Source organism: Hydra viridissima, unplaced genomic scaffold (genome assembly GCF_058129835.1).
Source record: "Hydra viridissima isolate aposymbiotic clone 2 unplaced genomic scaffold, HvirCarnegie_v1 scaffold_4, whole genome shotgun sequence".
Lineage (NCBI taxonomy): Eukaryota > Metazoa > Cnidaria > Hydrozoa > Anthoathecata > Hydridae > Hydra > Hydra viridissima.
In genome coordinates, this window is record NW_028324303.1 from 6,296,533 (window position 1) to 6,312,500 (window position 15,968).

At 29.2% G+C, this 15,968-nt stretch overlaps 2 protein-coding genes across 4 annotated transcripts; both read right to left on the minus strand.

Moving 5' to 3' along the window:
* On the minus strand, nucleotides 1–1,764 carry LOC145182923 (gamma-glutamyl hydrolase A-like). 2 transcript variants are annotated; one of them, XM_090083796.1, is made up of 3 exons: nucleotides 1,542–1,764; nucleotides 727–1,401; nucleotides 1–592 (listed from the first exon to the last, which is right to left on the minus strand). In XM_090083796.1, the coding sequence occupies exons 2-3, from the start codon at nucleotides 1,391–1,393 to the stop codon at nucleotides 303–305; spliced, it is 957 nt and encodes a 318-aa protein (XP_089939922.1). In that variant the 5' UTR covers nucleotides 1,394–1,401; nucleotides 1,542–1,764; the 3' UTR covers nucleotides 1–302. The 2 variants fall into 2 exon arrangements, with proteins under 2 accessions (XP_089939922.1, XP_089939921.1); XM_090083795.1 differs by having other exon boundaries at nucleotides 1,547–1,700.
* An 8,055-nt stretch (nucleotides 1,765–9,819) lies between these two features.
* LOC145183402 (uncharacterized) lies at nucleotides 9,820–13,677 on the minus strand. Of its 2 annotated transcripts, XM_090083798.1 has the most exons (5): nucleotides 13,505–13,677; nucleotides 13,086–13,350; nucleotides 12,915–12,951; nucleotides 11,384–11,486; nucleotides 9,820–11,158 (listed from the first exon to the last, which is right to left on the minus strand). In XM_090083798.1, the coding sequence occupies exons 1-5, from the start codon at nucleotides 13,539–13,541 to the stop codon at nucleotides 10,731–10,733; spliced, it is 870 nt and encodes a 289-aa protein (XP_089939924.1). In that variant the 5' UTR covers nucleotides 13,542–13,677; the 3' UTR covers nucleotides 9,820–10,730. The 2 variants fall into 2 exon arrangements, with proteins under 2 accessions (XP_089939924.1, XP_089939925.1); XM_090083799.1 differs by lacking the exon at nucleotides 11,384–11,486 and having other exon boundaries at nucleotides 10,382–11,158.
* Nucleotides 13,678–15,968: the final 2,291 nt, after the last annotated feature.

The window sequence follows — 15,968 nt, forward strand, 5'->3', positions numbered from 1 at the left end:
TTTGTGTAATCAAATTCTTATTTTTATTTTATTAAGTTAAAGAATTCTTATATTACATTCACAAACTTTACTGCTCCATAACTGGTTTGTACAACTATGTGATTTTTTAACATCGTAATTTTAAAATATCGTGGTCGTATAATATACTTGTTGCATAATATCTTCGTGCATTTTGTAAAACAAAAATATTCAATATCATCACCAGAAGTAACAACAACAACAAAAAAGTTAAATAAACAAGAAGCAAACAAAATCTCCAACTTCTTTAATAGAAACCTTCGAATAGCTCTGATCAGCACAATTTATGAATGTGGGGCGGGACCAGGGAATAAATATATCTGCTCAAAGTTCATAAGCTTGCCCTCTTTCCCCCCCGTATGAAAAGGGTTGTATTTATAAATCAAATAATTTTCCTCGACTTCTGTTGACGGAAATCGGTGCCCACTTTTTCGACTTTCATCAACGAAAAAATTTGCCATGTACTGCGCCACTCTGACAGCATTTACTGAATGAGGAAGTTGCTCATGCACGGAAAATTCAAAAGGATTTTTCTCGGGATGCCATTGTGTTCCATAAATGGGATAATCATAAGCTGAAGCAAAAAAACAATGTAAGTTTATATATATATATATATATATATATATATATATATATATATATATATATATATATATATATATATATATATATATATAATTTGGTGAAAAAAACGTATTTCCTAAGCACCTTCAATGGAGGAGACAAACGTTAATCCGTTGAGATCTTTGTTAGTAGATAATACTTTGTAAAAGGAACTCAGATTTGAATGAACATTATAAGCTTCTGGAGATACTCCATAAGAATGATGATTGTATGTTAGATTTTCAGTAGCTAATGCTCGAATTAACTTCATATCGATACCGGAAAACAAACGACTTGTAATCGCGTTTGGCGCAAAATTTAGCTGTAGAGAAACATCTTCAGCTGAAAATTCGTTTAAAACATTTGCGCTCTCTGTAGCAATAACATGAAGCGTTTCAAATCCAAGACAAGTTCCCCAAATTGGGAAATAATCTCCTTTTTTATTAGCCTCTATGGCAAGATCGTAAAAAAGTTTAGCGTGTTTGTAATATCCAGAACTGAACCAAGTGGTGCTGCCTCCGGGATATAGGACACCGTTAACATACTTAAATAGCTTTAGAACTTCATCTGCCGTGAAGTTTGAAGGAATGGGAACAACGCGAGCTCCTGCACTCTCTAAGTACTTGACATAAGAAGCCGCAATGTACGAGTAATGATTGTCTATTGGAGCCAATTGTGCAAGGACTGCGATAGTTGGACGATCATTCAGTATTGAACCATGTGATACGGTAAAAACTGTCAAGAATAAACAAATTTCTCCAAAATAAGTCATCTTTTTAGCTAAAAAAAAGTTTTTTAAGCATGTATAAGACAAATGAGTAAGTTAATATTTATGTATTGGGGTTAGAAATGCACAAAAGTATCAATGTCAACTCAAAAATCAGCACTAAGTATATCAATGATATAAACGAATTTCTCACCCTACTTTTTTTATGAACATAAAAGTTGACGTACACGTTTCTCAAAACCGTTTCAAATGTTTTGATATTTATCCAGTGATAATAAACTAATCTTTTAAGTAGTTTCAGTGAGGATGTATCTTAAAGACTTATTCAAAAGACGCTTTTTTTTAAATATATAAAGATGTTTTACAAAACATATAGCATTTAAATTTTTAAAACGACAAATTTAATTGGATGCTGATTCAAAGCGTAAATTAAACATTGGTAAAAGTTCTATTACTCCGAAATGTGACGTCACAATCGAGCTTATTTTTTCTGTCATCTTTGCAATTATTCCTAAAAAAACAAAATTGGCGAAGAAATTTTGACTCGATAAATGAACATTAACTAACAGTCGTGTTAATTTATTCTAAAAATCAAATTAAATACTTATACTCATTCAGGTAACAAGATGATTATTAAAGTTCCTTAAGTTAATAAATAACGTTTGTTTTTTTTTTTAGCGTAGAATGAATCCAAACTGCAGACTTTTAATTCAAATGATATGTTTATTCCAGCAAAAACTGAAAAAATATATATATATCTTGTTTATTAAGTAAAAGAAAAACTTTAAAAAAAAGACTCGGAGAGTAATACAGGTCTCATGTCCATGGGAGGGGGGCTGTAAAAGGGCCAGAGAGGTTATGGCCTCATCACTTTTTGGCAAAGTAAATTTTTTAACCGATCGTATTAATTACGAATAAATACGATCACAAAAAGGCGTTTTGTACCTCATATAATATCAAAATCGAAAATAATCAAAGCATTGTAGTGCTCATAACTTTTTTAATTTCAAACTTCAGATAATCTATCGAGAAATTAAATAAATTATCAACGTACACGAAAAATGCCTCGTCTGTTCGAAATGAAAAAAAATGCTTCGTCTGTTCGAAATGAAAAAAAGACTAAAAGAAGTTGATTGCGTAAATTTTTTTTTAAAAAAAAACCTAAGCTTTGAGCACTTTCAACTACTTAAGCTGTGGAGTATTTATGAATGTTTAACAAAAGCTGCTTTTACACTTGCTACAGTCTTTGTATCTGTAAATATCTTGGATTGATAAACATAACTCTTTCACTGAGAGATTATCTAAGAGGTCTTCAAGTTGGTGAAGTGATTAATATAACTGTTTATGGAATGATTCAAGGGGTAATAAAATTTTGAAAAGAGTTTCTTTGATTGCAGCAAGCACAACCATACGGGACCCAACACAAGGACCTCATAGGCAGAATTAAAAAGATAGAAAAATCTTTCGGCTGCTTTTTTCTTTTCCCATATTGATCCCAGATTTCTCTTGGATATACTTTAAATAGATTTATTTTATAGATTTCTTTTTTTTTTTTAAGTTGATTACTTATAATACACATTTTCTAAAGTTTGTTAACAAACTCTAAAAAAATGTAAATTATAAACAATCATTACAACAAACATTAAAATTTCAATGTTTATTCGTTTCATTTGAAATAAATTAAATGAGCATTTAAATTACGATATGGTGATTAATTATGTAAGTTTAATATACGTTTATATGCAAATTGAAAACATAAGGACATATATATATATATCCTTATGTTTTTAGAGGCGACAGTTACTTGTATTAAAAAAGCTAACTTTTTCTCAAGTTATTCAATTGAGCGAAATATTGTAGCTCACACCAACGAGTCTTCAGTTGTCTACCTAAAAGTGGTCATCTAGTCGAAGAATTCCATCAAAATAAGGAAAATATTGTTATGCGATGAAACAGTGCTATCCGAAGATTCGTTACCAGAAGATGCATTTTTGTATAACTGCTTTATTAACGCCTTCGGAAGAGTTATTTCCAAGTGCTGCCGAAATCATTACATAACGCCGAAATAGACTTAAACCAGATTTTCAGTTGAACAATGTGTCTTGTTAAACCAAGAAATAAAAAATGCCCATCTGAGTTTTTTTTCTTGACATTGTGATTGTAATTCATCCAACGGATGATAACATTTAATTTGGCCTGTGTTTGAAGAGTCATAACTCACTTCAAAATTAAAATTGAAATTAAACGAAGACACATTTAGATTTTAGAGTTTTTGATCTATTTTTATTATTTGAATTTAGTTTTTTTTCGATTAGCCTATTTCTACGGACAAAATCAACTTTAGAAACTTTCGACTCACCTAAGCTCTGGATGAACTTTGTGTCAATTTTACCAATACAAAACTGAATCCGTTTTTAAATTGATCTAAAATTTTAGCTTACTAATTGTTCTTGTGTAACCAGTCTTTTAAGAATATTCCAAAAATTCACTAATGGACGACAATAGTGAATTTTTGGAATAATAGTGCTTGGTTGTCTTCTTTTTCAACAAAAACAACTAATGTAAGTTTTATTTATGTAAGCTTGGATGCAATTGATCTTTCAGGCTGCCTATATTTCAGAAATTCCATCCTTGTGGAAAACTTTTCCTTTTAGCGCTTGACATTTTTTTTGGTCATTATTTTGGGTTTACGACCATTTCCTGTTGCTTTTTGACAGCTAACTCCACTTTCTATACGTCTTATTATAGTATAGATAATTAATTTTGGTACAAATTCTGCTATATGCTATGGTCACCAGTAAATCTTTTCGCTTTACTTTTATGCGATTTATAAAACTTGTACACACGCGCACACACTCATACACACGCTTTCTTAAAGACTTTTTTTATTTCAGTTAATAAAAGTTAATTTTATTATTGTTATTGTTATTTTATACTTTACTTCTCCTCGGTTCCAATACCAAGTCGAAGAGTGGAATGTTCAATTCTTGCTTACATCACCCCGTTTAATGTCTTGGCGACAGATAATTTATCACCCCGACTTATCTGCCTTGAGAAATTCCGGGTCATCGAAAAAAAGCGAGCAAAAATTGGCGAAAAAAAGTGAAAACAAATAAAAACTCAGATCCTCTACCCGACTTTAGCCGCTAAATGATCGAGCTAGTACCACCGACTCACATTGGTCTCCAACTTTGGGTTCACCAATTTATCTGATGAGCTTTACGATACTATAATTGATCTTAGCCATTAGGACGAGAAGCGATTAATAAAAATTTATAGATAAATTATATTTATTTAGTTATCGTAATTATTAATTACTATACTTGATTTATAGAAGTTTAAAGATAATTTTCATATTACCTTAAAGAGGAGAAAGTTTGCAATATTTTGTATTTATTTGTAATGTTTCGAAGTGATTGTGGTGTCAAGAAATAAGTCAAAAACTGCAGTCCAAATGGTGTTATCACCCGTCAATATATTAGATGAATTAAAATCGAACAAGAAAAATATATTTTAAAATTGTTATCCTAATAAAAAAAAAAAAAAGTTCTTTTAAAAGAAAAAAACTTAAAACTCTCGAAACTAAAATTAAATTTTACTAATTTAAAAAGGGGTTTTTTTGTAGAACATTTTGACGATTAAGAAACTCTTTTTAAATTTGAATTTGTTAGTTTGGAAAAAAGGTTATGAGCAAAAAAAGGTTATGAGCAAAAAAGCAAAAACCGAGGAAAAGTGTATCTAAGGGAAGAGAATACACGTTGATTACACGTTGTGTTTTTTTTGTAAGAAACGTGTTTATAAGAATCTAATACTTGAAACTCCAAAATTTTAAGAAACCATTTGTACTAAGTTGTTCTCAATAAGAAGCTCATTTTATTAAGAGCTCGAGGAATTTTTTCCTAATTTGTGTTCTGTTCAAGAAAAAACTTAAGGTTTACATTACATTGAATGGTATTGATGGAATTCAAATAATTTTAGTTGACTAACTGTATAACATTTTATCTAAATTTTTAACATGTTTTCAAATTGCATTTTATGTACTTTTTCTCTCTTTTGTTAATTTGAAATTTAAGAAACTCTTAAGAAACCTTTAATACTTGAGCTGTAAAAAAAGTACCCTTAAAATAAGAAAATTTCCAGTGCTAGATCATTTGCTGGATTTCTTATAACAACAACAACAAAACAAAAAAAAAACGTATTATTATAAGCGCAGCTAAAATAATTAATAATTAGTTAAAGCGTAAGTAAATATCATCATATCATCATCATACTATCATCATATTTGCCATCTAAAAATCTTTTAAATAAAAATGACTCGTACTTACATTTGTTAAAATGCAAACAACAGAGAAATTTGAACACTTCACAGAAAGACTCGTAGGCAATTTGAAAAATGTTTTACAGCGCCACCATGTTGACACGCACACATAAACCAAAGAGTCAACAGTCTGAGAGTTAAAATAAAACAAGTCAATGTGACCAAAAAGTCAAAGGATTGACTTCAGTGAAGCTTCAGATGTAACTCAGCAAGTGCAGCATTTAAATGTACGGAGACAAGACAAAGACATCGAGAGATGCAAAATATGTCGCAGAGGGAAGAAACCTTACTAACTCAAAACAACATGTGGTACTAATGTGAAGCTTCTAGTTGCAAGTGTTGGGTATGTCAATCGTGTTTTCCCAAAAATACAAAATTGGTGAAGAGTTTTTTTGCATGAAAAAATCTAGCTGACTTGCTTCTGACCATGATACAACTCCAACTTAATTACGAAATAGTTTTTTTTTTGTGTATTTAATTTCATAGAAGATTTGTTTTCATGTCATTTTTAATTTATTTTATTATTATTTTATTATTATTTTATTAATATTTTATTATTATTTTATTACTATTTTTTTATTATTTTATTAGTATTTTATTATTATTTTATTACTATTTTATTATTATTTTATTAGTATTTTATTATTGTTTTATTATTATTTTATTAATATTTTATTATTATTTTATTACTATTTTATTATTTTTTTATTACTATTTTATTATTATTTTATTACTATTTTATTATTATTTTATTACTATTTTATTATTATTTTATTACTATTTTATTATTATTTTATTACTATTTTATTATTATTTTATTACTATTTTATTATTATTTTATTACTATTTTATTATTATTTTATTACTATTTTATTATTATTTTATTACTATTTTATTATTATTTTATTACTATTTTATTATTATTTTATTACTATTTTATTATTATTTTACTTGTTTACTTTTTTACAACTTTTTATTTTTTTTTATAATTTCCATAAAAAAATCCATCTTTAAAAATATTGTTTTTCAATTTTTTGTTTGCATCGTATGAAAAATTCTCAATAAAGTAAAAACTGATCAATCAAACCTTTAATTATATTGAAATATCTTTTAACTCAATTCAGTCTATTTATTTTAGTACATTTTACTGGTATTTATTACATCGTCATTATTAGAAAATACATCGTCATTATTAGCAATTAGCACTTAGATGTGATTCAAAGTTTGAACCATCAAGAAAGCATTGTTAAAAGTTTTAGCTTTAAAGGATATGTTTGTAATAGTTTTATCATTAATATTGAAATGCGCTGTGTTTTCAGTGCAACCTTTTTGTATTTCTTTGGTTGTTAAATATTATGTAACTTCTTTGAACGTTTTATGATAAGTTGAAATAAACGTTTACAATTTCTGTACTTGGATTTATTTTCAAAATAAATCCAAGAACAGAAATTGTAAACGTTCTTTGATTTATTTTTCAAGGGTTCTTTTTTAAAAAACCCTTGAAAAATAAATCAAAGTACAAACATCGAAGCTACGCTTTGAGAGATTTGCGATGTATTGAGAATTTATTGCAAAAACGCAATTTTTTAAAAAAAGAAGCGATGCACAATCAGCCGCTTTATACAAGCAAGGTGGACAAAAGTCAGTTCAAAGAATTGGCTGATTATGATATTTTCACAATAGCAAACCCTAATTGGTAACAACTGGGGGTATTAGTTATTACAAACATTCAGAACGATGAATTATGAGCCGTTAAACTGAAGCCAAAATAGAATTTCGTTTATGAAAATAATTTTAATTGCAATTTTACAATCCTTTCAATACCATTTAACAAGATTTTAAGAAGAAAAACCATTTGTTGCTTTGATGGATTGTACTTTAAAGGCTATGTCATTTTTAACATCATTTTATTCAAAAGACCCAGTGGGCATGCATCGTCCGCACGACGTTTTACGGACATCTTACGAATGTCTTACGAACTTATGGACGTCTTACAGACGTCGTGCGAGCGATGCATGGGGGAAATAATATGTGTAAATTAGGAGTGAGACAATCTGTTTGAATGTGCTTTTTCTAAACAATATGTTAGAAAATTTTGAAAAAAATACGGTAAAGTTTAATTTTTTTTTTTGCTTTTTCAATTTATCAACACATACGGCCTTTTGTATCTACATTTTTGTATCTTTGTAATCCAAAAATATATTTTTTAATATCGCATCATACTTATATTTTTAATTTTGTGCTGCGAAAATCTTTAGCTTTACAAAGGTATTTAAATTATCTCATCGATCCACAACTTCAGCAATTTAGCTTTTTTTTCAGATCGCTGTTCTTTTACAAAAATCTTTGGTCTTTGAAGAATGGCGAAAACATAAGCAAGAAGAAAGAAATTCTCGTTTATTGGATTTTAACTTGTAAAAAATTTTTGTTAGTGGTGTAGCTCGAGATTCAGAGAGGTTTTTGCAGTTAAAAACTTCATGAATTGTATAAAAACTTCATGAAAAGTTCTTCTTAATGTGGTCTGCATCCCAGATGATGATGGAGCGTTTTTTAAGTGAAAATAAAAGTTGGTTAGAGAGCGCAGGTGTAGAATTTAAAATAAGTATATATCAGCCAGGTCTTTTCTGGATTTAATTTTTTTTAGGGTTTGTTATATATTAGCTATCGTTTGTTATACATTAGCTATCGTTTGTTATACATTAGCTATCGTTTGAATATAAAAAAGTTGACAAGTTAAAAGTAATGAAGATAAATCTAGTGTGCAGCAACGTCCAGAAGAAATCAAACAAAAAGTTAAAAAGCATGTAGGGTTTATTGTAGAAAAATCAAAACCTGTTTTTAGGAATACAAATGGTGGGAACATAACTCGCAGGTTCTTCATGATATCAGAGTTGAGTGGTGAGATTACGGGATTGGACGTTAATCTCATTTTTCAAAAATTCCAGTATTTTGTAAAGAACGCTCTCTCCTGGCTGTGATATTAACTTAATAGAACTTGAAAATTTTCGTTCTGAAACTAAAACCCTTTACGCCTGTTATTGTGCTCAATACTTTTGTACAAGAAAAGATTTTGATTGGCGTTGCTTTTGGAACATTTGGCGGATTGATCTCCTTAGCAACATAGTTCAAGTTTTCGATCATCCATGCAAGAGTTGCATTTGAGTAATGGGCACTTGCTAAATCGGATCAAAATATGAACTGAAACTCGGGATAATGCTTATGAAGAAATGGGAGAAGTCTTTTCATTAAACATTCTTCAATATATAACTCAGGTGTGATAGAGCATGACTTGGTTTTAAGAATAAGTAGAGTCGATATACCTCCTATTGAAATTGCTGCCCATATGAAAACTTTTGATGGGAACTTTCCTTTTCCTGCATATTTTGACATTTTTGATATAATTGACGTTTTCTGGACACATATCGACGTTATCGGTGTAAAATCCTTGGTTTCCGGGCATTTCTATACCATTAAATAAGAAATATTTTTCGTCGTCGATCGATTTTTTTTAAGTAAAGATGGTTAAAAACTTTCAACTAAAATTTTGGCTCGCAAAGCTTGATCATCACTTTGTTTTAGAGTTTTTGTTCAATTATGGTAAGAAATATGCATTTTTCGACTATTGGCATGAAATATCTTGATGACTTTTTCCAAGTTTCCGGCCCAATTTTTGTTAATTCACTTCACACTATTGTTTACTTGTCGCTTAAGCTCACTTAGCCGGTGTCTATGAAGATGGTCGTCCAATTCTCTTCTTGTCTTTAATTGGTTGATCAATTTGCAACTTGTCTAAGACCTCATACAAAGTTGAACGAGCATATTCTTTTCTTTAAAAAAAAGTGATTGACGATTACTGATTTTTTTCAGTGAAATTTTTCTCTTCTGGAAACGTTTTAATGAAAATTTTTCTCTTCTGGAACCTCTTTTTTAAAAAATATTTCTTTAGTTATATTTTAGACAAGTAGTTTATTGTAAATTATGTAAAACTAAACATCTTCGTATCGATTTATATGAGAGAAATTAATTTAACTTTTGTTTTAACATTTTTGCTACCCTTTAATAAAACTGTAGAAATTATCAAACTAAATCAGAGGTTTATGATGAGCACAGACATTCAGTATTGAATATTTCCCGCTAAGAAAACACTCTTACACACCGAAGAGGGTTTGAAAATATTTGTTGTAGTTTTGCTCAGTTTTACAAGTTTAAGATAAATTGTATGACCACTTGATTTTCTATTAATAAATCCGATCCAATATTTGATCGCACAACTTTTTATAAGAGAATAAAATTTGGTAACGTTTTAACGTTAAATCGCATTTATTCAAATTTACGTTAAAAAAGAAACAAATAGAAAACACGTGTGTTAAAAAAGAACAGAAACAAATAGAAAACACGTGTGTTAAAAAAGAACAGAAACAAATTGAAAACACGTGTGTTAAAAAAGAACAGAAACAAATAGAAAACACGTGTGTTAAAAAAGAACAGAAACAAATAGAAAAATCATATAAAATATGAATACAAACATGGCACAAATAATGATCTTTAAAACGAGAAAAAAAAACTACAAAGCAAACCAAAAAGCGAAATAATAAAAAAACGAAAAGATGGAGAATGTTTTTAAGATTGAAAAAGTTGAAAATCTTTAGCGAAACTTGCGCAAGTATGGAAACCTTTCGCCGAACAATCAGCTCGAAAACAACTCAAATTAAATAATTTTTCATTTATATACTACAAAATATTTATATGGCTTTACTTATAAACTCTTCATAGAAGTGAAAAACCAAGTCTTATAAATAAACTGTTAAATTCTCTTCATTAATTACCAAAATGCATTACTACGAGCCGAGTGATTATTTTAAGGAGTCACCACGTATTGGTGGGGGTAGGAAAAAGGAGGGGGAGCATACATAACTAAAATTAGAGATTAAACAAATTAGCAACACAATTCCATCAAGTTATGCCCTCAATTAGAATCTCGATGATAAAAGTAAGCAGCCAGCACTTAACCAATGTATTTCTATATAAACTTTACGTAGAATGAAGAGTAACAAGAGCTAGGAATCAAAAATCTCCACCTCCATCGAATCCACCTCCATCGAATCCACCTCCTCCTCCATCAAAACCACCACTATTATAATCATGATTGTAATGGCTACCACCACCATAATTATCCATATGGTGATGTGACATTTCAGATATAGTGCTACCTAATAGATAGCCACCCAGTAAACCACCACCTCCAGCTAACAACATGTTTCGTGTATTATTGTTGCTACTTTGCTGTTGTTGTGGTTGAGGACCTTGACTAACATAAACAGGTTGCCCATACATGGGTGTTCCATACATAGGCTGAGGTCCATACATCGGATTAGGCGCATACATAGCCCGCCCTCCATACATGGGTGTAGTTTGAGGTACATACCCAGGCTGTTGATAATATTGGGGTGATACCATCTGTGGTCTTTGCTGAATTGGTTGAGATGGAGAACCTAAAATATGTTAAAAAAGCTCAAATAAAAAAGATTAATTAAAATTATTGGTACTTTAAAAGATAAAAAACTGTTGAGGTACTTTTTTGAGTATTTACGTTGTTCAGACTTCTTGGAGTTTGTATTAACTTGGTTCAAAGATATCACTGTAACATTTTTTTTGCCTAAACTTTTAACTAAAAATAGTTTATTATAACAAAATTTTTTATCCATTTTAAGTCTTACCCCATTCATTGGATTGTAATGGTTGACTGTACTCAAGAGGTGCATATGGAGGAGGAGCAAGATTAGCAGAGGGAGCAAATGGAACTTGTTTTGATAATGGAGGCTAAAACAAATATGGAAGCATTCTCATTCAACAGTTTAAAATTAGATGACATTTGACACAAAAAAATCACCTATGAATTGTAAATCAGGAGGAAGGGGATAGGTGATGGGGTAATGTAGGAATAAGGGATAAATGGGTTTAATTTAAAATATTGTTTTTGTGAGAAGATACTTTTGGTAAAGCTAAATGGTTTTGCCTAACTTTTAAAAAGCAGTTTATAGGTTATTCAGGATATTTTAGTTTAATATGAAGGATAACAATTTTTTTAAATCTAGCTTTTAACTTTGAAAAAAACTTAAAACAAAATGGTGGGCAGAAAACATGGTTTTTTTTCTTAGAGATAATTTATTACAGGCTAATATCCTACATACAGGCTAGTCCAACATGTTAAAAATTAAATATTGGTAATGTGATAAATTTGTAAGAAGGTAATGGCAAACATTTGTAAGTAAGATTCAGTGAGGGGAATATGTGTCTATTTACTAACCAAATTAGAGTGAAAGGATGCAAGATGTTTTAGTTTGGAATTCTTTCATGATATTAACACAAAGTAAAAAACACTGAAGTTTATGATTATATTGGTTTTAGGTTTGTTGAGCAATTTATACTTTTTGTAGGAAGAAGAAGCTAGTTCTTCAAGTGTATACATGGGATGGCAGTTACCTTACTATCAAAGTTGATATGGATAGCAACCTCTATTGCATCTTACCAAACTACTTCTATAAAACCATAGTTATTGGGACTAAACACCTCAGTCAATCACTACAGCATCACATATGCAAGCCTCCTGAAGTCAACACACTGAGATCTAGTATATGTAAGTATGAATAGTTAATATGATTAATAAAAGTAATACTAGATCAATAATATTTGGATAGTCATTTGAAAATTTCTATCATAAGATTTACTTAAGTTAAAAATTATATGACATAAATTTAAGTTTCCTTCAGCACCTTAAGTGTGTTGTTTATATATAAAAAAAAAAGCTTTCCAAAATCACTTTCAAATTTAGGAGAAATTTATTTATTAATCCATATGAACGAATTTTTTTTTTTTTTTTTGCTAATTTAAAAGTTTGATTGTTAAGAGTAGATTTTGGAAATATTATTACCCTTTAAACTTGTCATTAACTGTCCAATTCACTTTTCTTTTTTAACAAGATTGATCAAAAACAAATTATTTATTTTTAAATGTGTTAAAAAAAGAGAGAAATGGACAATTAGTGACTAGTTTTTTCTTTCTTAAAAAAAGTGATTACAACTGTTTAACTGTTTAATATTGAAAGAAAAATGTGGCATTTTTAATACTTTAACAAAATCTTGGAATAAAAAATATTATTGAGTTCTGAGACTGTGGATTGCATTTTTTTAAAAAAGTTTTCAACTAAATTTACCCAGGAGTATAATAAAACAAACAATAAAAACTTACTGCTGTGCGGGCATTTTCAAGCATACCAAACCAATCTCTTAAAAAAAGAAGTTAATATGGTTCATAAAGAGATACTTATCTTAAATGAAAACTGATTAAATTCTGCTATTTTAAGAGCAAATAAAGAATATTACATAAAACATAATATGCATAATAATTTATTTTTACTACCTGCACTCAGAGTCATTTGATGCACAGAATATATGTTTTTTATTGTTCCTCAATACAATAGCAAATACAGACTCAACATTACTGATATCTTTTGGAAGATTTATTGAACCTACATCAAATCCAACTTCAATTTTTGAGCACTCAATTTTCATGTTAATTCTAAGCTCTGCTGTGGCATCTGATGCTTTTGCATAAACAGAAAATTCCCCATCATTATATAAAACACAGTGCTTTTTGTACCAGTCTTTGAAAAAAAAGCTCCCATCTAAATATCATGTATTATTTCTATTAAGAAGTTTCTATAAAATGTGGTATAAGCATTTATTTCATTAATCACAGCTTTTTTTATTAATAAAAAATTTAAAACTGTAGCAAAATAAAATAGTATTTATCTCTAGTTAAGGTTCTTGTTAATTTACCTCTACGTGAAAGCCATCCACTTTTGAGAGTACTCATTCTTGAAATGGTTATTAAAATTCATTTACCAAAATAAAATTTTACATGAGGATCTGAACTCAAAAGTAAGCCATTCATAAAAAATACATACATACATACATACATACATACATACATACATACATACATACATACATACATACATAACTACATACATACATACATACATACATACATACATACATACATACATACATACATACATACATACATACATACATACATACATACATACATACATACATACATACACACACACACACAAAGTAGTTACTTAAGCATTTAAGAGCTTTTAGATTTACTTATTTCTTTGTTTAGCATGAAAATAGATTATAAACCGTTAAAACGCTTTTTACCTGAGGAGTGTGTTATACACTCCTCAGGTAAAAAGCGTTTATATATATATATATATATATATATATATATATATATATATATATATATATATATATATATATATATATATATAACTTGTTTTATTTAAAGTGTACCTACATATGCAAATGTAAAAAAAATTACACTTTGTTAATAACTATTACAACTTCATATAAAACCATAGTAAACGGCAACTAACATTACTGAGAATGTTTTTTACAACGCTTTATATGCATTTTTTATAATCAGTTACGTCATATAAAGAGCTTGCTCCTAGATAGTGATTACGCGTTTTGTCTGTTTACTAATTCCTGTGTATATTTAAAAAAATATCAAGTGGCTAATTATAAGGACAATAAATAAAATTAGCACGTAAAATTCATGTTTCATTTCATTTTTTAAAAAAGAATTGCATCTGATTTGTCGAAATCGTGTCGAAATCGTGAAACCGTCGAAAGAAATCAACTACTCTCGGCCCAGTTTCTAATGCCCAGGGACAGCTGTAAGGGGGGGGGGGGTAGTGTCCTGTAGCAAAATATTTTTAGGTTTTTGGATTTTTTAGGGGCTAGATAGGGAGGGGGGGGGGGAACGGGATGTTACGTGAAGATAAGAAAAAGTTTATTTTTTTATCAGGTTTGGGAGCCGTTGTTTTTTAAATAATTATTGCTTTATTGATTATAAGGTATTTATTCAATGTTATTCAATAAATATCCAAAAGAGAAAGTAAAAGGACATATATGCTCAACCAAAAATTAACCAAGTTTTTTTCAGTATATAATTTTTGTATTTACTCCTTCTACCAAATGCATATTATAACTTATATCATACTGACGACCAGCCGACGCCCAGTTGATAAAAGTCGGCTTAGATATCGTGATTCAAGTAACTAACTAAAAATTAAAAAAAAATTGAAATATCTCAAAAACTACGCTTCAAATGACAAAGCATCTAATAGATGAAAGATATGTATATATAATGGTAATATAATGCGCATCAAATGGTTGTTGGACCGCGGTCAAGTGAGATGCACGGGCACTTTTTCAATTTTGGACCAAAAAAGAAAAAAAAATTTTTTTTACTATTTTTCTCTTAGATTTTTTTTACTATTTTTCTCTTAGATTCGTTCAAGAGATCTATTAGACGTAGTAAAAATTGCTCGACTATCCCCGTCCTACCCTACATACATACATATGTGTGTGTGTAATTATTATTATTATCTAGTATTGATTAATAAAAAAATATATATTAAAACATATCAGTACATTTCAATGCTAGAAGGAAGATCTGAGTTGATTTGCACTTACAGAGCTCAGATAACAACTTTATAAGTTTACAATTGTACAATTTCGAGCAAAAAAAGACTCAAAAGTTGTCTACCATACAGTTATAATAATAATCTTCTAGCAAATTGAAGAGGGTAGTTAAAGATTGAAACGTGCATACCAGAAACAGTTAACAGTATAAATCATTATCCTAATACTCCCTGAAAATCTCTTAACTATCAAAAGAAACTTTAAAAAATCGTTAGGACCTATTTTTGTCCTTACGATTTTTTAAAGTTTCGAAAAAATGACTCATTTTTATCTACGTTTTTCCCTCGTTTATGCTCACAGTTAATAGCTGCACAAAATCCAGCGGACATGTTTAGGTAATCTATAAATATTTAATTAACTTAAAAGTAAATGCAAAGAAAAATCAATTGAAAATGACTAAACCAACCAATCACACAATTTAAGTTACACATTTACAGGCATTCTCTGTGGCTTTTGTTTACAATCTGGCTTTAATACACATCACAGAAGCTTTAGCGTCACTGATTACACGATTCTAATGCAGATTATAACCTCTTAACATGTCAATAGTCACCGGTTGTCTAACGGTTGTAAATTATGTAAAGTGTGAGCTGAGAGGTATGTTAGACATGTTATCTTGCCAAGTCTCTACAGACTTCAAGGTAAAATGTCATTTTCTATCCAAACAGAAGTAAAATTTAATATTTGCATCGGTAGGCCCATCTTTAACCAAAAGTCATACAAACGATTTTTCGATTTG

Coding starts and splice junctions, on each gene's coding strand:
- LOC145182923 (XM_090083796.1), bottom strand. CDS start 1,393: ATGACTTATTTTGGAGAAATTTGTTTATTCTTGACAGTTTTTACCGTA. Junction 593..726: donor GTTTGTCTCCTCCATTGAAG/GTGCTTAGGAAA, acceptor TTTTTGCTTCAG/CTTATGATTATCCCATTTAT.
- LOC145183402 (XM_090083798.1), bottom strand. CDS start 13,541: ATGAGTACTCTCAAAAGTGGATGGCTTTCACGTAGAG. Junction 11,487..12,914: donor TTGAAAATGCCCGCACAGCA/GTAAGTTTTTAT, acceptor TATTTGTTTTAG/CCTCCATTATCAAAACAAGT. Junction 11,159..11,383: donor ATTACAATCCAATGAATGGG/GTAAGACTTAAA, acceptor AACATATTTTAG/GTTCTCCATCTCAACCAATT.